General features: G+C 38.9%; 3 protein-coding genes across 6 annotated transcripts; 2 read left to right on the top strand and 1 right to left on the bottom strand.

The window, feature by feature from the left end:
- The first annotated feature begins 574 nt into the window (after positions 1-574).
- Positions 575-9,986, top strand: pgd (phosphogluconate dehydrogenase). Its single transcript, XM_053482564.1, has 13 exons — positions 575-671; positions 1,676-1,751; positions 1,869-2,048; positions 2,134-2,199; positions 2,289-2,407; positions 2,488-2,557; positions 3,375-3,509; positions 3,644-3,833; positions 7,024-7,154; positions 7,346-7,479; positions 8,847-8,946; positions 9,093-9,215; positions 9,491-9,986. The coding sequence occupies exons 1-13, from the start codon at positions 664-666 to the stop codon at positions 9,608-9,610; spliced, it is 1,452 nt and encodes a 483-aa protein (XP_053338539.1). The 5' UTR covers positions 575-663; the 3' UTR covers positions 9,611-9,986.
- Positions 9,987-13,912: 3,926 nt separating this feature from the next.
- Positions 13,913-15,957, top strand: sst6 (somatostatin 6). 3 transcript variants are annotated; one of them, XM_053482782.1, is made up of 3 exons: positions 13,913-13,995; positions 14,316-14,457; positions 15,642-15,957. In XM_053482782.1, the coding sequence occupies exons 2-3, from the start codon at positions 14,317-14,319 to the stop codon at positions 15,840-15,842; spliced, it is 342 nt and encodes a 113-aa protein (XP_053338757.1). In that variant the 5' UTR covers positions 13,913-13,995; position 14,316; the 3' UTR covers positions 15,843-15,957. The 3 variants fall into 3 exon arrangements, with proteins under 3 accessions (XP_053338757.1, XP_053338756.1, XP_053338755.1); XM_053482781.1 differs by having other exon boundaries at positions 13,916-13,991; XM_053482780.1 differs by lacking the exon at positions 13,913-13,995 and having other exon boundaries at positions 14,076-14,457.
- A 662-nt stretch (positions 15,958-16,619) lies between these two features.
- Positions 16,620-22,348, bottom strand: tardbpa (TAR DNA binding protein a). 2 transcript variants are annotated; one of them, XR_008356117.1, is made up of 7 exons: positions 21,566-22,345; positions 19,876-20,039; positions 19,533-19,673; positions 19,126-19,311; positions 18,940-19,024; positions 18,030-18,176; positions 16,620-17,262 (listed from the first exon to the last, which is right to left on the bottom strand). XR_008356117.1 is itself a non-coding variant. In XM_053482779.1 (5 exons), exons 1-5 carry the CDS (start codon positions 21,804-21,806, stop codon positions 18,554-18,556), a joined length of 1,203 nt encoding a protein of 400 aa, XP_053338754.1. In that variant the 5' UTR covers positions 21,807-22,348; the 3' UTR covers positions 17,269-18,553. The 2 variants fall into 2 exon arrangements, 1 of the variants encoding a protein (XP_053338754.1); XM_053482779.1 differs by lacking the exon at positions 16,620-17,262 and having other exon boundaries at positions 17,269-19,024; positions 21,566-22,348.
- Positions 22,349-23,674: the final 1,326 nt, after the last annotated feature.

Raw genomic sequence — 23,674 nt, 5'->3', positions numbered from 1 at the left:
ACTTTAAAGATACATTATGCAGATTAGGTTCATTGGTGTTCCCAAATTGTCTGTTGTGTGTGTGTGTGTGTGTGTGTGTGTGTGTGCACAGCGATGGATTGGCACCCTGTCCAGTCGTGCCCTAAGTCTCCTGGGATAGAATTAGCGGTATAGAAGATAAGAATAGATAGGAATAGTTCAAACACTTAAAAATATAAAATTAAGAGGAAAAATGAAAGTTTCTTCCCTCAGTTTTATTTCATGGCTATGTGGAGATCTTAGTGGGTCAAAACATAAATAGATAAGCTAGATACATCTTTTGAAATATTTAGGATATTGGTGCGATTTTTAATTCAGGTTTTAAATTGTTTAAATGGTTTGCATTAAGTTTTAAATCGATACCATCCCTAGTACAGTATTAGCTTTTTTTTTTTTTTTACACCCACGAGGGGCGTGACCGCGGCTTTCATCCAATCAACGGTCTCTGTTTCTCAGGTCAGAATCTCTCCACCAATCACTGCGAGCGACTGCGTCTGATGACGTCATGGACCGCGTGATCCCATTGGTTAAGGGGTCTCAAAGAGGCATTGAAGAGCAGGGAAGAAGGAAGTGTGGCCAAGTGGAACCGAGATCTGCTAACACACAACACTTCTGCGGTTTTACAGAAGAATATCTTCCTCAACCATGGCACAGTAAGTGTTCTCTTTCTGCTACACGCAGTTACACGCTTGTTTTGGCTTGGGGGAAATCTATTAAATATAAGCGATCGGGTTTTTAATTCGATGAGATCATTAGTTAAATCCTAACTGTCATTGTGTAAGATCTGAGATGATCTAGTGTTCACTCCGTGTCAGATAAAGGGTCATGTTAAGAGTAAGATCATCACTGATCATATAAAGTATAAACAAATATAAAAACCTGACTAGTTCTGTTTATTTCTACTGAATGACAGTGATTAAATCTTATCTTAATATTTGAGTATTATCTTAAATCCATTAATGCATAGTTCACTTTCTAATGTACATTAAGGTATAATAATTTAATATTTGCTCCTTATTGACTTGGTTACATCCAGGATATAATTAGTTTGTCATTAATTATAATCGCATTATTTATCATTCAGTTATTATTTAATTATCTTACAGCACAGTGGCATGATTTTATTTTTTGTTTTTATTTTTTTGCATATCCTGGTTAGAAAGTTGGGATCATGTTTAGACCACAGGGTCAGACTGGATACAGCGCCCACTGAAGCAGACAGGGTTAAGGGCCTTGCTCAAGGGCCGAACAGGGGCGGCTTGTCGGTGATTGGGCTCAAGCCCCCAGACCTTCCGAGCAAGGCCTTTAACCCTGTCTACACCTGGGGTGCCGTATCTTGTTACTAGGCGACCCCAGCCTAGTAACGAGAAGCTGGGATATGCGAAGATTAAAGAATTTCACTGTGCAGTAACGGATGTGTGATGAATTAAACCTGAACTTAACTTGACCTGACTTGATTTGAATATTAATCAATCAATTATAGATCACCATTAACACAGTCTATTACCATCAGAACCCTGTAAGACCTTTAATCCCATTATACCATCATCATCAGAAGAGTGTAGAATAAGTTTCAGGTCATCTGTTGAATCATTAGGAGTGTAATGCTGTTGCTGTACATAATTTATGGAATTATGTATGTTTCCTGATTGTACAGAGCGGATATTGCTCTGATTGGTTTGGCCGTGATGGGACAGAACCTGATCCTGAACATGAACGATCACGGCTTTGTTGTAAGTGATGCTTCTTTCTATTACAGCACGCTTCCTATTTACATCTATTATTGTTTCTTCGTTTATTATTATTAGTTTCTTACTGATTGACAAAATCCACTTTCTTTCCACCTTCAGGTATGCGCTTACAACAGGACGGTGTCCAAGGTGCAGGACTTCTTGAAGAACGAAGCCAAAGGCACTAAAGTGATCGGTGCAGAGTCTCTGCAGGAAATGGTTTCTAAACTGAAGACTCCTCGACGCATCATTCTCCTCGTCAAGGCCGGACAAGCTGTCGATGATTTCATAGACAAGCTGGTAATGGCATCCTTTATTTTAGTATTGACTCGTCTTTATGTATGTTATATTAAAATAGCCACAGCTTACACATGCTAATCAACAGGTGCCTCTTCTGGAGTCTGGAGACATCATTATCGATGGGGGCAATTCTGAATACAGAGATACAACAGTAAGTCCAGTACAGTTGCACACACATTTTTAAGTTTGTACACATCTCAGAACATCAGTGAGATAGAGTATACATGCTCCTGTGTGCAGCGTCGGTGTAAAAGCCTAAAGGAGAAAGGTCTGTTGTTTGTGGGAAGCGGAGTGAGTGGAGGAGAGGAGGGGGCACGCTACGGACCATCGCTGATGCCTGGTGGACACAAGGAAGCATGGTGAGGGCGTTTATTCTTTCAGTTATACACTACTTCCTCAAATGATTTTGTGTGCACTAATCAGTTTGTCACTTGAACAGGCCACACATAAAGGACATCTTTCAGAGCATTGCTGCTAAGGTGGGCACAGGGGAGCCATGTTGTGACTGGGTGAGTGACAAGATCATCATCTTGCTTTGAGGATCAAATAAAGGATTGGATTGTATACAGTGGCAGATTATGTGCACGTAATCAGATATTGTGTTATTTATACAGTAAGTCCCTGAGTTGCGAACATTCGAGTTACAAACATTACGTTTTTACGAACTTTCGTAGATGCGAACATATCATGGAAGTAGCTCATGTGCATTTTACAATAAAAGACACTGCAGTGAACCAGATACCATTATATACAATATTTTCAGTGTGTAAAAGTATGTATAAAATGTCGAAAGTCTGTTATATTGTATATGTGTGCATGTGGGGGAATGGCAGAAATAACTCAGCCTCACCAGCTTCAGTGAGTCAGTTCGAGATCACTATGATAGAAAATAGATGACCTGTAAAATTCGGGAAAACCTTAACAGTTCACAGTCCAATAAAATGGAAAATACTTCCGAGACAAAATGGTGTCCGGGATTCCCCTCACTATTTAAAGGCACAAAGACAACACTGTTACATTCGACACATGTTAGATTCATTACCTCAGGCGCGGTTACGGTTTTTGGCCATGTGATGGCAGTGTGTGGAAAGGGGACAGATTTAGTCAAGTGGATTGGTATGCTTTACTTTGTACAGTCGTATTAAAGACTGTCGGATTTAAGAACAAATCTGACTTGTGAACGTGCTCCTGGAATGGATCTTGTTTGTAAGTCGAGGACTACCTGTAATACCAACCTACAAACGTATGGTACATGCATGCATAGAGACATTTGAGGTGAAAACTGATATAGAGGAGTCTGTATACTCATTATAATTTGATGCTCAGGTTGGCGATGAGGGCGCGGGACACTTTGTGAAGATGGTCCATAATGGCATTGAATACGGTGACATGCAGCTGATCTGTGAAGCCTACCACCTGATGAAGGATGTGTTGGCTATGGATCATGATGACATGGCAAAGGTGAGTCCCAACCCTTTTCCTCTTATACATGTTGACAATATGATCCTACATTTTCTTCTTCTGTCTTTTAGTTTCTTTCATCTTAAATAGCCTGATTTACTGTAAGGCTCCTCTAAGCACTGCTTTCTCCTCAGGCTTTTGACCAGTGGAATAAAACAGAGCTGGATTCCTTCCTTATCGAGATCACTGCAAACATTCTGAAGTACAAGGACTCTGATGGCACTCACCTGCTGCCCAAAATCAGAGACAGCGCTGGGCAGAAGGGCACAGGGAAATGGACAGCTATCTCTGCTTTGGAGTATGGTGTACCTGTTACACTCATCGGTAGGTGCTGGCGTTCGGTGTAGATTTTGTCACGAAATATGACTGTAATGTTATGCCTGTGCAGTTAATGAACAAGAATTCCAACATGTTTCTCTGTAATAAGAACTGAAATTTGCTGCATAACCCCCATCAACTGCATCACGACTTTTATTATGAGTGAACACATTCTTTCCATTATCTCCTCAAGTCCATGGTAAACACACCTAGACTATGTAAGATAAACTCTAGATAATACCTGGGTTGAATAACCTGTTTCTTTTTTTTTTTTTTTTTAATTGGCTTGGAATTTTAGTTTTTAACGTGCTCAGCTATAAGAGTAGTATCTGGATACGGAATTATGGGAAGGAAGGAAAAAAAAGCCGGTTTTGGCCTTTCCGAGATTGTGCAGGGAAATGTGAATGCAGAAGCTATTGCGCAACACGGTATATCTTTTAGCAGCCCGAGTGTTTAGCTCATGATGACTTGCGGATTTTGCTTTCCCTTCCACCTGCTTTAAACGTGTCATCAGTGTAACCTTGTTAATCCTACAGAGTCATGCTTGCTTAGCCGTGTGCTGCTGTGCCTGGGAATGTTTATTTATGTGGCAAACCCTGTATTGACACACCGATTGCAGTTTTAGGAGTGGCGTTCGATTGTTAAGCAGTTGGGTTGTAATATTTGCTGGGTCTGATTTTTATTTATTATTTTTTTTCCTTTTTTTTTTTTTTTAATAGAAACCTGATGTGCAATAAGATTGGATTAAAAAAAAGATCTATAACCTATAATATAATTATAATCAGATTAGGTTTTTTTCCATGTCCACAATGGGTTTTTAGCGCTTAAGAATATGCATCATATCCAATTAATTACATACAAAAACAAAAAATGACAATACGGACATGTGCAAGTATTTAATTGTAAAAGGTTGAAATTTATTACAGGTAATATACACACAGAGGGGATTTATGAAGATTTTTTTCAATAATTTATGCATTTATTTTTATTAAATTAATATAGGCAAACATTATCTTAATGTAATCGATAGTGCCATTATTTGGTGATAGCCTAGAGAAAAACATTGCTGTGAAAAAGTATTTGTCCTCAATAAATGAAATCATCGGTTAAAAAAATGCATTTTGTATTTACTCGGGTTATCTTTTGATGAATTCAAATTTGTTTGATAAGCTCAATCATGTACTAAAGTATGACAAATATGCAAAAAAAAAAAACAAGAAGGGGCAAATACTTTTTCACATTGAATACAAATGTTACATTAAATAATTACATTTTGCAGTTTAAATCATGAAATCAAAATAAACGTCAAAATAGATTTTTATATACAGTGAAACCTCGGATTGCGAGTAACGCGGTTTGCGAGTGTTCTGCAAGACAAGCAAAGATTTTTGACGTGGAAAACGAACAAGTCTTGGTTTACGAGTACCAAATATCATGCATCACGCAAGTGCTTCTTGTTTTGACGCCGAGCTTCACGTGATCACAACTGAGGCAACGTTTTTTCTCTCTCTTGCGCTGTGGAATTGTGGGTAATCGTCTCCCCTGCTGGGTCTTAGTGCTCGTCTCTTACTGGTATAATTAACATCCGTGCATGTGTGCACTGTTTACTATAACACTGTGATCGTGTGTGTGTGTGTGTAAAACATATTTAATTTTGTGTCTGTATGTGTGTGTACAGCGCGGGTGTAAAGCAAAAGCAAGTCTCATTAGAGAGGTTAAAGATCCCCTTTCTCTCTCTGTATCAGCCTGCTCTATGTGTCTGTGTGCGCCTGTCATTGAACACCGTGCCACACACTTGGACACAGACCCCTCCTACTTTCGCCTTCACACACATACAGACACACACACACACTCTTTTTCTCTGCTCTACTCAAAAACACTGCTCTGTCGCGAATCGTTTTGAAAGTGCAGGTTAATTATTTTTACTTTACAGCAGTGATTCCGTTAGTGTGTCGCTCAATCTGAGCGTTTCTGTTTATTTTTCAGATAAAACAGTGTTTCTGTTGTGTGCGCTTGTGGGGAAAAAAAAAAAAAAAGTGGAGGAAGGGTAACTGTGTAAGACAAAAGGGGGAGAGGGCAGGGGCTCCTTACTGTGCGCTGTGTATGGAGTACACACATACAAAGCGCCTGCGTGCACAAACGGAAACACTTTTCTATTTCTCACTTTTTTATTTTTACTTTTTCTTTAAAGGTAAAGTGCAGCTTAATTTGTTTCTTTTTTCCTTTAGTGTTAATTATTTTTATGTATTTATTTTTGTCGGTTGTGGAATTAATAATTTAAGTTTTCATTTTTTTTATGGGAAAATTTGATTTGGTTTACAAGTGTTTTGAAATACAAGCCGCTTATGGAACGAATTATGCTCGTAATCCAAGGTTCCACTAATATTATTAGGTTCCATATTATTATACATTATTTTAAAATACTTGGTCTCAAGATAATTATTTTCTAATTTAATTTTTTTTTTTTTTTTATATATATACTCAAATCGCGCAGCCCCACTCCCATCCAGGTGGTTCTCCCTTGTTGCAAACCCATGTACCTTATTTTCTGGAATAAGCTTACAAAAATTTGGTTTTAACATTTGTGTCCTGTAAAGCAAACTCTTTTTCTATTTCTCCATGAGCCCCATCAATTTATTGATAAATCCATTTATCCTTCCATACTGCTTATCCTGTCTAAGGTCATTTGATGCAGGAATCGAGGGGGTAAACCCTCCTAGGTGCCAGGCCATTGCAGGAAACATGGAAGATTCCCCCTCTTTCCCTGGAGGTGCAAAGCATTAATACTAACCATTAAGCCTGACTACCATTTCTATTGATGTATTTATTTATTTGTACAAATCAATGGTGTTTCTCAGGAGCAGAAACCTTCATTTGAAAAGCATTATTCAGTAAGGGGGCAGTGGTGGTTCAGACAGCTAAGGCTTTAGGTTGTTGATCGGAGGATCCGGGTTTGAGCTCACTGGTGGGGCTCGAACCTGGATCCGGTGCGTTGCTGCTTTTTAGGTCCTTGGGGACCCAACTATAAATATTCAGTATTAGTAGTAATATTAGTAATATTCAGTAAAACGAGGAAAAAGATCTAATGCTTTAATTATACTGTATTTCCTGATCAGGCCATAAGTCTAGAACTGAGAGCTTTAGCCATAGCAGTCTGAGCTCTAAAAGGTGCTTGTCTTTTGTTTCTGTCTCACAGGAGAGGCTGTCTTTGCCAGATGTCTTTCTGCTTTAAAAGACGAGAGAGTCGTGGCCAGTAAGAGCCTCGCAGGGCCCCAGGGGGCAAAATTTACTGGCGACAAGAAACAGTTTCTTGAAGACATTCGAAAGGTCAGTAAGAAACGAAGGTCTTTGGCTTTACCTAGGTAATTCATTGTATGGTTTTTGAGCAACAAGATTAAACTTTTTTGTCTGGGCTTTTATTCATATTTGTTGTATAATGTCGTTGTATTAGAACTTAATGATTTCAGACGCTCTAGAGATTCATCATTTATAATATACACTAATCATTTCCTTTCCAGGCTCTGTATGCCTCCAAGATCATTTCCTACGCTCAGGGCTTCATGCTCCTACGCCAAGCGGCTAACGAGTTCGGCTGGTCTCTCAATTATGGAGGGATCGCACTGATGTGGCGAGGTGGCTGCATCATCCGGAGGTGAGCTAGGCTTTTCTCAGACGCAGAGTCAGTAAATAAAGAGGGTGTAATCTTAGACTTAAGAGCACACTGAGCGGGACACGGTGCAGGGAAATGATACTGGAGCTCGCAGTCACCAGCAAGTGTTGCAAAGAACGCATGAGGAAGCGGAGCTAATGTTTCAGCTCACTGAAACGCATTGTGTGTTGTTTAGTGATGTAACTGTAGAGGTAACAGACAAGTTCGTGCCAGGAACAGTATGAACAGTTACAGGAAAGACATAATGCTGGTAGTATGTCTTTAACAGTGTGAAAAGTTAAACCTAGAAGAGGGGGGGGGGCATTGTAATGAACACTTACGCTGATCTGAGGTCTATGTGGAAACACATTGAAAAAGTGCTGTGAAAAAGTATTTCAAGTATATTAATCCTGATATTTCATTTATTAAGGAAAAAAGCTGTCCAAAACAACCTTCCCCTATGTGAAAAAGTAATTGCCCCCTGGTTGTGCTTGAAACAGCTGCAATCAAGCATTTGTGATAACTGGCAATGCGTCTTATGCAAAACACAGCACTGTGTACATACGGTAACAAATGATATATAAAAACTAAACCATTCCTAAAACTAGTTTTTATTATTCCTAAATAAGATTATTCCGTGACTCTGTATACAGGATTAAGACAAAGGTGTAGACAATGAATTAATGAAAACCTACTGAAAGGAAACATGCTTGTGCAAAATCATATATACTGTGAACAACGTTTTAACATCAATCAGCTGCTTCTAGTCAGCTTGTATTAAAAAAATAAAATATCCACAATGTCTCAGAAAATCATACTTTGACAAATCTAATAATCGTAATATAAGAACCATGGATGATAAATTGTTGCAAACGATAAAGTCTTTGATTGTTTTCCTATTACAGTACGACTTATTGTTTTATTTCTTATGAAATAAATAGTATATGAAAGTAGTGAGATAAAATTCCTGAACTGATTGAACTGCAGTAGATGCATGTTTTACATTTTCTCAGTCCTTATAGTCTATAAAACAGTTATTTTATCAGTATGGAATTACGTATGTTATCATTAAGCCTATAAAATTTAAGAGAGGCCAGAGTGACTGGTATGGATGATGTGGTGACTGAGATGCATTTCCATCTACATTACGGCATTTGGCAGACACCCTTATCCAGAGCGACTTACATTTCTATTTCGTTATACATGTGAGCGGTTGAGGTTCTTGCACAAGGGCCCAACAGGGACAACTTGGCAGTCGTGGGATTTGAACCTGGGACCTTCCGAACCGTAGTCCAGTGCCTTAACCACTGAGCTTGGATGACTTTATATTATATGATCACATGCTATAATCTTTTTGTCATGTCCTACAGTGTGTTCCTGGGAAAAATAAAGGAAGCCTTCGACCGAGATACAAAACTGCAGAATCTGCTATTGGACAACTTTTTCAGCAAAGCTGTCCAGGACTGTCAGGTACAGAATGTCTGACTAGTTTGAACAGGGAGGTCTTGGAATCCATTAAGAATTTTAATTAATTCAAGCTTATATAATGAGTTGGATAGTAATACTCGCACTGCTACAGCCTCAGTACGTGAGTGTTTTTCTCTCCTGTGCTGTAGGAGTCGTGGAGGCGGGTTGTAAGTACAGGAGTTCAGCTGGGGATCCCAATGCCTTCCTTTACCACCGCACTGTCCTTCTACGATGGCTACAGACACGCCATGCTCCCTGCTAACCTGCTGCAGGTAAAGGTTTTACTCCAGCAAAGATCTGTTCAAGATGCTAGTCAGACCGCAGCGCAGAGATAAATCAAGAATCTTAACTAACATAAAACCGTTCTATGTTGGTAAACCATTCAGTGCCTATGTGACGCCAATGCAGTATGTTTATAATGTCATTTGTTGGATAATTTTGTTATAGATAGATAGATGTATAGATCAGGTATATATAGAACAGGTGGGACATCCAGCTTGTTACCAATACGGTCCTCCTCAGCTTTACCTGTTACTGTATGTTTCAGGCTCAGAGGGATTACTTTGGGGCCCACACATATGAGCTGCTCTCAAATCCTGGCCAGTTCGTCCATACCAATTGGACAGGCCATGGTGGGAATGTATCCTCGACATCTTACAACGCCTAGACTCAGAAGCCCTGTACAGCAGAGAAAACCATCACCTGAGATCGGGACCAGGGACCGGGGACCATGGCACTTGAACTGAGACACTTTCTTCCTGCACTTCTCACCTGAACTACGACCCAGTTCAAGATTACTATAGGTTTTTACGACACATTGAATTAACATAGAGCTCTATTTGTAATGGAAAACTATATTCTAGTGTGTACTCTGTTTAACCATCTATCTTTCAGTAAGGTAGCGGTAGGAGACACTTGAGTGGTGTTGATGAGTCCTCACTTTACTGTGGGTAGAGCTCAGAATTAAACCTAAACCTGCAGTCTCTCATTGTACTGTATTAGGCTAAATAAAGACTCACTTCCCTTTTTAATCAATCTGTTCTCTTTATTGACTCATTGTTCACCATAAAACATTAGTTTTTGTTGTTTTAGTATTTTAGAAGTTTTAGAACAGGAGTTCAATGGCCTTCAATTTTTTATTTTTTTTTTTTATATAAAATTTTTATTTCAATATTTTTTTCATGAGGTCTCAGAGATGATGCTCAAATTCTTTTTCCGTCTTTATTCTGGACTCCCGTCCTGAAATACAATCCTCCCATTTTATGGAGTCTTGAGCCCCGGCTGTGGCTGCGTTTTGGGCATTGGGTGGGAACTCCGGCCTTCCACATACATAATGAACATTTTATGTATAATAAGTCATTTACATACACATAATCATAGAGAGATGTTGTGTGTGTGTGAAAACTTAATAAGTGAGTAAATTTTTTAAATAACATATATATTAAACAATCTTGATGAAAAAAATATACCTTTTTTTTTTAAATTTTTATTACAGTGCACAATGTGGTGTCACAGTTTGGGACATGGCCTGGAATATGACCAACTCTTTAACATGATAACCTGGTCATTCAGTACGTTTAGGTCGTCAGCTGACTTAATTTTATTGCCACATAATGTTGCTGAGCCTAGAGCTGACCAACTGAAGCGACACCAGACATATTACTGCCTCTGTGACCATGTTTAATCATGCTTTTATTAAATCAGTCCTGTCTTTTATTTTGGTGCCATGGTTTAGCCATGCATCTGTAAAAGTGCGAAATTCCTCAAAACAATTAGTTCAATGGTCTAGTCGAATGGTTGCTGAGTCACATCTGTATTCAGCATCGCTATACACCAGACAGTTACAGTGGATGGCTACTTCTATATTAAGTGATGACTCTCAGCCTTTGTACAGTGACTTCCAGCTTCTTCACTCTGCCAAGGTGCAGAACAAAGCGGTATGAAAATTCCCAGTGTCTTGAATAATGTCTAGGGGTATTATTATTATATTAGTTATTTATGTACTGTATTGAATTATTTATCCATTTATTTGAAAAGTGTTTTATATTTTTTTTATTTGATTTATGATCCTGAGTGGTGGAGCCTTGAGCACTTGTATCATGCTAGTGTTATTTTTGCTTTAAATGTGTTTTTTGAAATCGTATGTCAAGAATAACCTAACCTAACAGGCTTGTGCAGTAGGCATGATAGGTGCATCGCTTCATGCATGCCCCTTCTTACCGTGACACGCCCACTGCTCTAGAATAGGGTCAATCGAAACTCATCAGACAACATGACCCTTTTCCACTTCTCCAAAGTCAAATCTTCATCCTCCCTAAAAAATTAAAGCCTTTTTTTGTCTCACTAATAAGTGGCTGGTTTTCTTATAGCCACACAGCTGTTCTATCCCAGTCATTTCATTGTGTGTATGGAAATTCTCTTGCTTACATGGATGTGATTTCTATTATTGATATTTTTGTAACATCTCAGGACTTGGTAAAGGTCAAACATTTAACTTTTCTAAAATGGTGACTATTTCTTTGCCCAGACAGTGTACAGTACAGTACATCCCACTTCTGCCCACCCAAAAGGCTTTACATGCAATATGAAGTTGTTGCCAGCAGAGGGCACTAATGTCTTATTGGCAAAAAGTTCAGTACTTATACCACAAAAAATATGAAATATTTAAAAGTAATATTATAAAGTAATTCACTAACTAATAACTAAGTGGAAATAGATGTTTCAGTAATGCATTATTTTTTACAAATTGAATTTGCATTTTTGCAACAAAAAAAAGAAAAGAAAAAAATTACTGATTCAATCAGGTACTTTTGGCATTTGTGTGTTGCTTCAGGAGTGTTAGATTTGGCGCGTTTCGCAAATGACCTGCAAGTGTGCATGAATTACTGTACGAAGCAAAATCTCATGTGAGTGCCCCGGGCCATGGGAACGTACTCTTCCCAGGACCCAGACTCTCAGGCATTCTAATAACAGCAGATTCCTTTTTTCATGACCCAAAAAACCCTGGATTGTGGAGGAAAAAAGATTCTTAGAAAAACAAGAGGGCCTTTCACACACAATGACATCAGCACTTTCAAAAACCAGAACTATATGACATCAGCACTTTCAGAGCATCGACAATGACGTAATAACTGTTTTCGTGCTAATGCCATAGTGTCTGGGCCTCTATTAATACCTTAACCACTATGAAGACATAGGGCTTTGGCCCTAATAATAATAATAATAATAATCCTTAGACTTACAACAGGGCCTTTGCACACTATTAGACATCAACACTGTCTAATACAGTGATTACTATCAATATGACGTCATAGTGCTGATGTCATGGAGCTTGGGCCCTAATAAAGCATTTACTAAAATCAAAAAAATACACGTGTGTAAATGACCACTATGTTCCCACATCCAAGAACATTATCCTGTATTTTGTCCCTTCATATTTAATCACCCAGACCTGAATGGGTAAAAGTAAAAACCCCTGTTTCTACCACTTTTTTTTTTTTTTTTGCACAGGTACTATACAGGCATTCCGCAAAAAGCATTAATTATGACTTTTATTTCATGAACCTAAAAAAAAAGCAGACTGCACATCGTCTCACCCAGCATCAGTGTCTAACTTCACTAATGCACTTAATGCACCTGAATGAGGACAAATTCCCAGATCCAGGCTCCAAAATCTAAAAGAAGGCCTTTCTAGAAGAGTAGACTTTAATGCTAAAATGTTCATCACACACATACGCCAGCAAGTGTCCACAAAGCTTTGACTACAGAGTGAATATAAGTAATCCATGTTCTAATTCAGATTATTGCTTTGTCTGGTTAATAAAAGATGTTGCATCTCGTTCTAAATTCTTTGGTTTTCGAAACACATACCTGTTAGAGTTAACAGAAGGGTAACAGATAACATTTAATGTTTGTCTGTCTTATGTATGGTGGAACAGGTGTGAGGTTGTAAATAAAAGCCTTTGTGTAGTTGTAAAATGCCCTTTGTTCTAGTTTTTAAAACGTACTCTTCCACTTTACTTGGTTACACATTTGAAGATTTGAATGTACCAGATCTTAGAAAAACAAATCTGTAATGCTGTGTATCTCTGTTTCTTATTAAAAGCTGATAACTGCTGAACTATATTAGTGGCATCAAACAGGAAGAAGTTTGGGAAAAGAGGAATAATCAGTGATCCGTAAAAGGATATGCAGAAGAATGGGAAAAATAGATTAAACCAAATGACTCATTATGAAAGTTCAGGGTGCTGGTGGCTCAGTGCTAAGCGTTTTGCATCTCATCAGGAAGGCCTGTGTTCGATTCCCAGCTACTGGATGGCATCTGCAGATCTGGCTTGTTTTTCCAACACATCCCATGGATGCTTGATCAGACTAAAGTTTGGGGGAACAACTTTTGAACTCTTTGAACCTCTGTGTGCGGCACGCTGTGATGCAGTGGGTGTCCTGATACCTTTCTTTGGTGGCACGCATTGTTTTTTTAGCAGGTTGTGCTGCATTGGCTTTCCTGTTGGATCGAGTCAGGCAGAATGGCCTTTGGTCTCTGTGGGCATGGATTGGAAGCCTTGGGGGCACACAATCTTGCCATCAGTTTACTGGTTTATAATTGGTAGTCAGTGTTATTAAATTCACCTAGCAGTGGTATTAGTGTTATGACTGATCGGTGCATTTAGCAGTACACCTTGTCTGATCATGGGTTGACAAGACACTACAATATAATTATATTTTAACAAACTGTACTTGTGATCACTACTTGCTGAGTACTTAAATCTCAAACCCTCTCCAGGATCAAAGCATCTTTCTAAAGAATGCTCCTATGCTACAGATAAGACGCAGTAGAACTTAGCATTCTGATGAAAGTGTTTAGCTGCTGAATCATCACAGCATACTCCAGCCCATGCCAGCGCAGTACAGTAAGTGGACACCGTCTCCTCTATCCTGCTGATCAATTATGCAGAGCCTGCACTGAAGGAGAGGAACACTCGCGAACAAAGTAGTCTGATGTGTGTTGTGTTGGAGCAGATTTTCATCACTTTTAAGACCTGATCTGTGTATGTATGTTATCTTGAAAGCATGCTTTCTAATGCGGTGCATGTCTCATTGAATTTTATTCAGTTAGAGAGAGCATGAAATAATTGACAATACACTTGAATATTTTTATAATTAGTCTTATTAGAATGGAGCTGCTTTACAATTAGTATATTTAATGTGGTTTAGTGATTTAGTTTAACAGACATTCTTCATTTATACTGTATGAGTACATGGAAAAGTGTTTATTTTTTTCTTTGAGGTTATTGAAAGCCTCTTAATTTAATCTCCTTAAATGAACTGTCAGTCGCTCTGAGTGCTTTGTAACCCACGGCTTTGGGTGGCAGAATGAATCTTTCCCAGGCAGTAAACAGTCCCACGTTCATGATGCGAGTGCTGCTGAGTCTGATTTCTCTGCTGATTTTCGCATGGAGCGCAAACAACACTGAAGCACTGCCTGTACAGGACAAACTGCCAAACAGCAATGAGGTGAGTCCATATGTCCATGTGCCTTTTTCCCACCTCAGTCATGCAGTCTGTGACCAATGTATTTACTAATTGTAATTACTAATGCTACTGAAATTAAATGTGCGTGTATCTATTCAGTTTTTTTTTTTGTTGTTGTTGGGGGTGTAATTAAGGATTCATACACTTCCTGGGCCCTGCATGAAGTCAAACTCTAAGATTTAATTCGATCCCCATTTAGCTTTGATCACAGTGAACACTGTGGTGGCCAATTCATGTGTGAAAATGATTCCTCATGCTCCCAGTTTGATTCCTGGAACATGACCATACCATCGCTTGTATAAAGCAATTTCACTAAGCAGGTGAGCACTGGGCTTAGTGGTTAGCACTATTGCCTTGCACCTCCAGGGTCCGAGTACAATTTCCACCTCAAGTCCGTGCGCATAGTTTGCATGTCCTCCCTGTGCTTGGTGGGTTTCCTCCCACAGTAGAAAAGACATTCAGATTAGACTAACTGGCATTCCCAAATTGCCAGTAGTGTTTGAAGTCTCCTGGGATAGAATCTAGGCTCCCCACAGCCCTGTATACAGGACAAAGCGGTATAGATGATGACAATGAGACAATTTCAACAAGCGTTTAAGCGTTTCGTTTTTTCTGACAATGACTTTGTTAAAGCTGATGGTTCAGCACAATCCTTTCCGGTTTTAATAATGTGTCAGGCAGATCTTATATTGTGCCATTTTTTGGGGACGGGCAATGTAGCGTCTTTAGGTGTCTTTATTTTAATTTTAGTCCCATTTATAAGTATCAAAGCATGCTGAACTGAAATTAAAGTCTTTTCCACGGCACAGCTGGTTCAGTCATGTCAAGGCTACTCTGTATTTTTTTTTGTGTGTGTGCATGAGCTGTGTGCGGGTTTTTTTTCCACATTCCTACTGGCTACATTAAATTGACCCTGACAGTCAATAAATCGACAATCCTACTGGCTCCATTAAATTGTGTGGTTGGTGCAGGTAAAGGCCTTGTGTCCCACTCAGGGATTATTCCTGATCTGCTTGTGGATTAAGCCCCATTCCAACTATAACCATACTGTTACTGAACATGCATGAACACAAGTCGAGCTACTCTTACATATTACTAATAAACATTGAATGGCCTGAATGACTAAAATCCTTTACTTCAGTAAATTTAACTTGTCTCTCCACTAGGTGCTGACAAAAGAGCAGACAGAATTCATGACCAAGTTTTTGGCCAACCTTGCCGAATTGAACATGACCATGAAAGACCTGGAAACCATGGACGCTGAACAACTGAGTAAACTGAGCGAGAGAGCTGCTTTCGGCCTGCCACCGCCTCGAGAGAAATCCCAGTGCAAGAACTTCTTCTGGAAGACTTTCTCATCATGTTAAACCTGCATGTATATAAAGAGGCCAAAGTTTACCAAATGCCATGTACATTAAATAACTGATCAACAGCTAAATACAAAAAAAAAAAAAAAAACTCCTACGTACTAATAAACTCCAGTGAATGTGTCAGACGTTGTGAGGTTTTTGATGACCCTGAAGAAATACAGTTTAAATATGGAAGATAAAGTTGAGGCAACTACAGTAAGCAGGTTGGTTTCATTTATATGAAGAAATTCAACTTCTGGAGGAATACTAACAAAGATAAATACTTTTACTTCAAAAGTTCTCTTTTCTTAGGTGTTCAACAGCTTAATTCTAATTAGGACAGGATTTAAAATCACATGCATCATAAAATAAAAAAACTTTATAGAAACTAAATCAGAATGCACTAGAATTATGTAGTCAATCATAAAGTCTTTAAACTTATGAAACAGCAGCATAAACTGGTGTGATTAAAAATAATCAACCACAGAGCAGAACTGCTACATGAACAGATTTAGAGACAGATAGGTGTCTGTTAGGCTTTTAAATTGTTTCCAAATACTAAACAAAATTCCAATCAATCCTAAATAAAACATATTTATTTAACCAATTAACACTCAACCATAAACATATGTCTTCATTATTCTAGTTCTCTAGTGTCACTTCATAAACTTTCCTAACCTTAAAAAACCAAAACTCTATATAGGTAAAACATGTTTGCAAAATGTGATTTATTTTACACATTAAATAACTAAAATCCAACATATAGAAAACTTGATAGAATCTTAAAATACAGTATTAAAGATTTGTATGAGTCTGTTTATTGAAAATTACCAGAAATTCACACCATTCACTGCTAAACCCCCATAACAAGCCAAACATTTCACAAACGCCCCAAGTTCTTTATAACTCACTCATCAGTGAAACAAGAAATCTTGCAGGATGCTGATTTGAGAGAAGGGCTGGGGAGCATGCCTCCCACTTTTAGAAATATTAGACCACTTAAAAATTACAACTGATGAACCTGCCATTGGTGACAGCTTTAAACAAACAAAAAAACAACAAAAAAAAAAACTAATAGCACAATTAAACAATAAATCACTTACAAAATAAAAAGGTATGAGTGTCACTTGTACCGGGACTGAGGGGCTCAGACATTGTTTCATGACAATATTCTTTGCCCTTTATTTTCAATTGGGTTTCTTTTCCAATGGGCTCCAGCCAATTTGAAATAGTCCGTTTAAATTTCAATAGAGATTCCAGGGATCCTGTTACAGTGAAGTGAAGAAGTCCCTTTTCAGGTCTAAGGCAATCAGCAGCATCTCCACAGTTGGATCGTGTTGGAGCCGCCAACACTACACCAACTCCGGTCTTCAGCTTCCCCAAAACTGACTTCACTCTGGGATCTGATGTAAACCTGGGCCAGCGGAGTCCAAGGTCCCTATACATGCGAATTAAATAAGTTTTTGCAATTCAATTAATTTTTGTAGCAATCAAAAATAAGCCACTGTCAAATACCTAGTCAAATTAGTTTTATTTGAGCATTCCCTTTGATTCACATAACATAAGACGGCATTCAAAGCACTTAAACAAAATGTAATCTTTCTTTAGGGATTCTTCAACTTTCACCGCCACATCACCCCTCGAGACACTCAGCTCACTGGCACACACCCGCACACACCAGTGCTTTCTCACAGAAAACACCATTTCACATATTCACACCTGAAGGTCAGTAACAGAGCAGAGATAGAACACACACACATACACACACACACACACACATACGATACAAGCATTCACAACGGATAATATACAAATACTTAGATTGCTAGACATTCCGATACATACATTTATATTTCCTATAACTATATAAGCTTGATTATATGAGTAAAGGAAGGAAAGGAGATAGATCAAAAGGAGAATAGAAATAATGAATGTCCATCTGATGATGTGACAGAAAACATGCTGCTGCTGTTCACACTCGCTCACACAGGTTCTTCTCACATCTTGCAGTCAAATTTTTTTTTTTTTTATCGCACAACCAGCTCTTTTCACACTTGCGTTCACGTTCGCTCTTTCAGTCTGTTCGCTCACTCAGTCTCTCACTCTTGGCCCACCAACAATCCATCACCATCTCACTCGCTCTCAAAGCGATACATATTGGACAGATTAATCCATGAAAAGGGGAGGAAAAAAGACAACACCCACCGTCTAACACAGTAAATGAAGAGTGAAGCTGTGTTCTTTGATGGCAAAGCATTTACACATGGGAAGAAGGGTACTGATACTGAGATCGCTCGAACATTGCGGCCAACGTAGCGCTTCTTCCAGGGAAATGGGAAAAGAGGTGGTGAACTGTAGAAGAGATTTATGAAGGCTTGACCATAAACTCCAAACAAAAAAATGCAAACAACTCCACACATTACAACTCAATTAAGATTCACAACAAAGCATCTCTAAGTACAGGTCATAAATCACTAAAACGCAATTAAATATCAGGGTATTTACTATAATAAGCAATGCAAACAAATTAGATTTTCTACATTATGTTCATACCACTCTTACAATTTAACCCAATTATTTTTTTCTCCATATATAACATCTTTTAAACAAAACTCAGAAGCAAATATCAAACGTAAAAATAGAAGAAAAATAAGATCTGTCTGCATACTCTTATCTTAAAGTACTTACCTAATTTAGAAATAAACACACTGTAAAAACAATGTATCTCACTACATTCCCCAACTAGACTTGGTCTCCATACTGGAGCCAAACCCAGAGCTAAAGCCACCACTGGAGGCCGCGTTATTGGCACCCCATCCGAGACCAGCCGAGTTGGTGGCATTGTAATTGCTGCCGGCCACACTATAGCCCTGGCCCTGATCTCTGCTCCCTGCTGTCTGGCCGGCTGCAGTGGTGCCAGAGGCAGCTGTCTGACCCTGCTGATTGGCCAGCATACCCATCATTCCCCAGCTGCTCTGCAGGGCTGCCTGGGCTGCTGCCATCATGGCTGGGTTTAAACTAAGAGCCCCAAAATTCACATTGCTGCTATGACTGCGACTACCACCAAAGCCCTGCCCAAACCCCCCAAAACGAGCACGATCCAACATGTGCCTACTATTATTGTGCTTAGGCTCTGCGTTAGAGATGTGCACGCTGGTGCCCTTGATGATCAAGTCCTCACCACACAGAGACTGGGCAACCTGAAGGTGAAAAAAAAAAAAATTACTAGGTTACAAAAAGCGTCAGCCGAGCGAGCGGATACACAGCGGATACAATTCTACTCACACTGTAGAAAACCAACCTGGTCATCGGCGAAAGTGACAAAGGCGAATGCTCGGAAAGGCTTGGGTATGAAGACATCGGTGACTTCACCGTACTGCATAAAGAACTGCCTGAGATCATCAGCAGTCATGTCCTCAGTACAACGGCCCACAAAGACTTTCCTACTCCTCATAGGCTCATCTAGCCCAGCCTGTTCCATGAAATACTAGAACAACAGTAAAGAAGGTGAAAAAAGAAAAAAGGTCACAATCATGACCATGATAACATAATACATTAGAACAATTTCATTAGGACAACGCATGCACCTAGGTAGAAAGATTACTTGGACATCTAAGGTTACGTTACACTACACGGGTCACTGAGTTGTTTCCTGTTTAGCATAAATATTTTATCAATATTTTATTATAAAGATAAGAGGGGTAATACCTTTGAGTTGGGGAGTTTGCAGTCACACCATCTCCCATCAATCATATGCCGCTGGGACATCACTTTAATCTGTGTCTCATAGTCTGTAAACCTTACAAAGCCAAATCCTTTCGAATTTCCTGTTTTAGCATCTCTCTTAACCTGTCAAAGCAAGACAACACTCAACACATACTCAAGTTCTAAAAAGCCAACTAACCCCCACCGTTGGTCTTTTTCTAAACTTATAGGGCTTACAGTTTAGATAAATTAAACTGCACATTGTAAACCAAAGAAATGCATGCAAGTCTACACTGAAGTATGACATTTGCTCAAAATGGTGGAAGATAGTCCTAAGATTACTAACCTGTACCATTATCACCTCTCCAAATGTGCTGAAATAGTCTTTCAGGTCTTGCTCAGATGTTTTCCAAGGTAACCCAAGAACAATCAAGTCTGAAGTCTTCTGAATACCTCTCTTAATTTTCACAGCAGAAGCAGCATCCATTTCATCCATTTTTCTTTTATTGTCTAAAAAGGAAATATTAAAAGCCAGGTTAGCTTGACACTGCTGATGACAAACAGTAGCCCTTCAAGTCCTTCAATATCAGAACAATTCACATCCTGATATTTTTTCACATAGGTCTATTTTAAAGATATTAAACAACACTAGATTGTCCTCTGCTTACTACCTTGTTCATAACCGGTAGGGATCACAACTGATGAAGACCCAAATGATATTTGAACAATGGCCCATTAGCAGCACATAACAGTGGCTTGATATGTATGGTGCCCCAACTAATAAAGCAGTTGGTCAGGCTGTTGAAGTTTCATGATTAGTCACAATGTACAATCAGCCTACAAAATTCCTATTAAAATACATTTTATACATTCAATCACTGCCCATACACATTTTTGTTTTTAAACAACCTCGTCAGGACCAATAGTTATCCCTTTTGTGTATGGCAGTGAATAAAATGCAGACTGGATTGGCACAACCACCTCCTTGGACATATTACAGTACTTCTTTTGTCACCACTCCTAGTACGTTTGTAACTTGATCATAAACTACAACTATAAAAAGCACACACAGAACATGGCACTGCAAACCAGAACCTTTAATGTTTGGGCTAAGTTGTGCCGCAAATTGCCAGAAGGCTTTAACATTTTATGTCAAAATCATTACAAACAGCAGAGCAATCACTGCTTTATTTTTTGCACCAATGGGGGTTTTATGGTTAGCACTGTCGCCCTGCACTTCCAGGCACCGGGTCTGATTCTCGCCTTGTGCCCCGTCTCCTGGGATAGGCTACAGGCCCTGGATACAGGACGACGACACAGCTGGTGAGTGAATGAAGGTGAGTGGTGGTCTTATGGCTGGGATAACACTGTGAATCTGTGATATTTATAGACTAGGATATCACACTATAAAAATCTTAAAACACCTCTAGTGGTCAGTAATACACACAAAACTGCACAACAAGGTTGCAATGCAATCAACTTAATTTCACTTATTTTTTTTGTCATTTATATTTCTTATACATCTTGTAGTTTTTGTTGTTTCCATTGCACTAGTAACTTCAGGTGAGTACTTACACCTTACTCTGTGTGTACTGACTTGTGATGTACAGTACAGTGTGCTACAAACATTAATTGCTGCTGGATATCTGGAATTTCCTTCGGGATCAATAAAGTATCTATTGATCTATCTTACATAATCCAGCAGTTTTCCTGTGCCCTACAAAAACTCAGTAGGATGCTAGGACCTTTAGGTGGTGCCTTTCCAATTGTGGATGGAATGTAAGGGATATGATAAAACCCTATAATCCCTGCTTGAACACTTTTTTTATCTGCTAATTAGCAACCTCATAAATTTAAGTTAATATGTTTGAGCAGAGAAAACTAAAACGTGCAGGACATAGGCGACTCCAGGAGCATGACTGGGAACCTGTGCTGTGAAGAACAATGAGTAAAGCACAAGTGCAAACCGCGTGCACATACATACACACTAGCTATACATGCACACGCTAAACTCTGTGGTGCGTTGCACAGATTACCTTTTGGGTAGTTCACTACGTACACCAGGTTGCCCCAGTCGGCCTCCGGTGCATGCAGCACGCCCTCCACTATACGCACTCCCCGCATGCACTGAGACACGGGGCTCCGGTATCGCAGGCCGCAAGCGCCTGGAAACTGCGCCGCCACGCTGGACAGCAGTACTGTCCCGTCCTCTTCTGAGGGAATTTCCATCGGCTCCTCGTTTTCATCCTCAGCCACACGAATATAACACGTTTCCATGATTTTAATACGAAATCGCTGTGGTTGCTATAGCTAGGACTGGACGTTCAAATAGATAGCGCTAGCTAATGCCTTAGCAACCACTGTTAATTATGATTATTTATTTATTTTTAGCTAGCCTAGCTAGCTTCAAGACGGGACGCTGCAAACGACGCGCCTATTTAAACCGAAATTCAAATAAGGAACTACGCGTTATATATGCATACAATTATAACCACATATATAAATCAGATAAACAGATTAACGCGTATACGTTTCACAAAAAAACGTCGCTGCTAAGCTAACGTCCATGAAGGATGACAGAAAGAGGGCCTCGAGCTCGCGCAATGAATGGTTGCAATGTTTTATCGTCTAGTTTATCTTATTTCAAAGCACTCCCGACTAAAAACTGAAATTTGCTAAATAAACAATCTGCAGTTTATAGTTTGTTTGGTTTTTTTACGCAGTAAACGTATTTCACATGAAAACTAAATCAACCCCCCCTGGTCTATTTTTCTAACCTAACCTCAAACTTCGATCAAAATGGCCGCTCGAACAGAGTCGTCGAAGAAACTGCGTCATCGCCTGGAAGACTCCATTACAGCACAGAGGAGGGGGGGACACTGTACAATTTGCAGACATGATTTTGCAATAGAAATGTTATTTCATTCCTTGAATAAAAAATTAATTGTAGAATTGGTCATTTTAATTAATTACATTTATGTTAAATATTATGGTGTAAGAATGACTTGTAAATTTTCAACGAGTTACGTAAGACATACCCGTTGGACGGCGAGGAGAAATTTCTTCAGTCCTATCACATTTAAGCGCGGATAAAGCAACACATACAGACTGGGATAAGCGACTGTAATTAACAGTGCAGTTGTTTATACAGCATCTCTTTACCTGACATAACAGAAAACAAACAAACACGTTTACATTTCTAAGAGACCACAAAGTAGATGCTGCGATTATACACTCATCAGCCATAACATTATGAACACCTCCTTATATTGTGTAGGTCCCCCTACTTGCTACAATATGAGTGATGCACTGGGTGTTCTAACACCTTTCTATCACAATCAGCATTGTGATCACAAATCAATCAAATCAATGGTGTTTGCATGTTCTCCCCGTGCTTGGTGGGTTTTCTCCCACAGTCCAAAGACATGCAGGTTATACAACCCTTGGCAAAAAGTATTGAATCACCTCTTTTAGAAAATGTTCATTCAATTAAAAAAAAAAAAAAGAATAATAATCAAAGTGCCACAAAACTATTTTCTTTTAACATTCCATTCTTCTGGCTTAAAAAAAAAATGTAGTTAATTGAAACTGTTTTTGCAGATCATGCAGAGGACAACAAATATGTAATCATTATATTCTGAAGAAAACATTATTGAATCACCATGCACTTCTTAGTTCTAAAACAAACACTTACATCAGATTACATCTGATAATTATTCTGCAGATGAAAAGGGTGCTCACATCTTGGTGAGCTGTTGCACCAAGCGGATTGATGTAAATCATGGCTCCAACATGAGAAATGTCAGTTGGAACAAAAGAGAGGATTATAAAGCTTTTAGAAGAAGGTAAATCATCATGAATGTTGCAAAGATGTTTGTTGTTCCCAGTCAGCTGTTTCTAAAATCTGGACCAAGTACAAATCAAATGGGAAGGTTGTAAAAGGTAAATGTCAAGATAGAAAAGTTAAAGCAATATGTCTTAAAAAAAATGAAAATCAATTGTCAGCGCCCGTGACTGAACTGTGAGACATCCCCTAAAGAAATTGGATTTACAGTACATACAGAAAAACCAAAAAAAAAAAAAAAACATCACTTAACAGAAATAAACAAGGTTACAGTGGACTTAAGGAGAGCAATCATGGACTG

The sequence above is a fragment of the Clarias gariepinus genome, chromosome 22, assembly GCF_024256425.1.
Source record: "Clarias gariepinus isolate MV-2021 ecotype Netherlands chromosome 22, CGAR_prim_01v2, whole genome shotgun sequence".
Classification (NCBI taxonomy): domain Eukaryota; kingdom Metazoa; phylum Chordata; class Actinopteri; order Siluriformes; family Clariidae; genus Clarias; species Clarias gariepinus.
Note: the sequence above shows the minus strand (reverse complement) of the source record. Positions and strands in the feature narration are given on the sequence as shown.

Coding starts and splice junctions, on each gene's coding strand:
- pgd (XM_053482564.1), top strand. Junction 2,558..3,374: donor GGGAGCCATGTTGTGACTGG/GTGAGTGACAAG, acceptor TTTGATGCTCAG/GTTGGCGATGAGGGCGCGGG. Junction 7,480..8,846: donor GGTGGCTGCATCATCCGGAG/GTGAGCTAGGCT, acceptor CATGTCCTACAG/TGTGTTCCTGGGAAAAATAA.
- sst6 (XM_053482782.1), top strand. CDS start 14,317: ATGAATCTTTCCCAGGCAGTAAACAGTCCCACGTTCATGATGCGAGTG. Junction 14,458..15,641: donor AACTGCCAAACAGCAATGAG/GTGAGTCCATAT, acceptor TCTCTCCACTAG/GTGCTGACAAAAGAGCAGAC.
- tardbpa (XM_053482779.1), bottom strand. CDS start 21,806: ATGGAAACGTGTTATATTCGTGTGGCTGAGGATGAAAACGAGGAGCCG. Junction 20,040..21,565: donor CGTAGTGAACTACCCAAAAG/GTAATCTGTGCA, acceptor TTTCCTTTTTAG/ACAATAAAAGAAAAATGGAT. Junction 19,312..19,532: donor GCAAACTCCCCAACTCAAAG/GTATTACCCCTC, acceptor CTGTTGTTCTAG/TATTTCATGGAACAGGCTGG.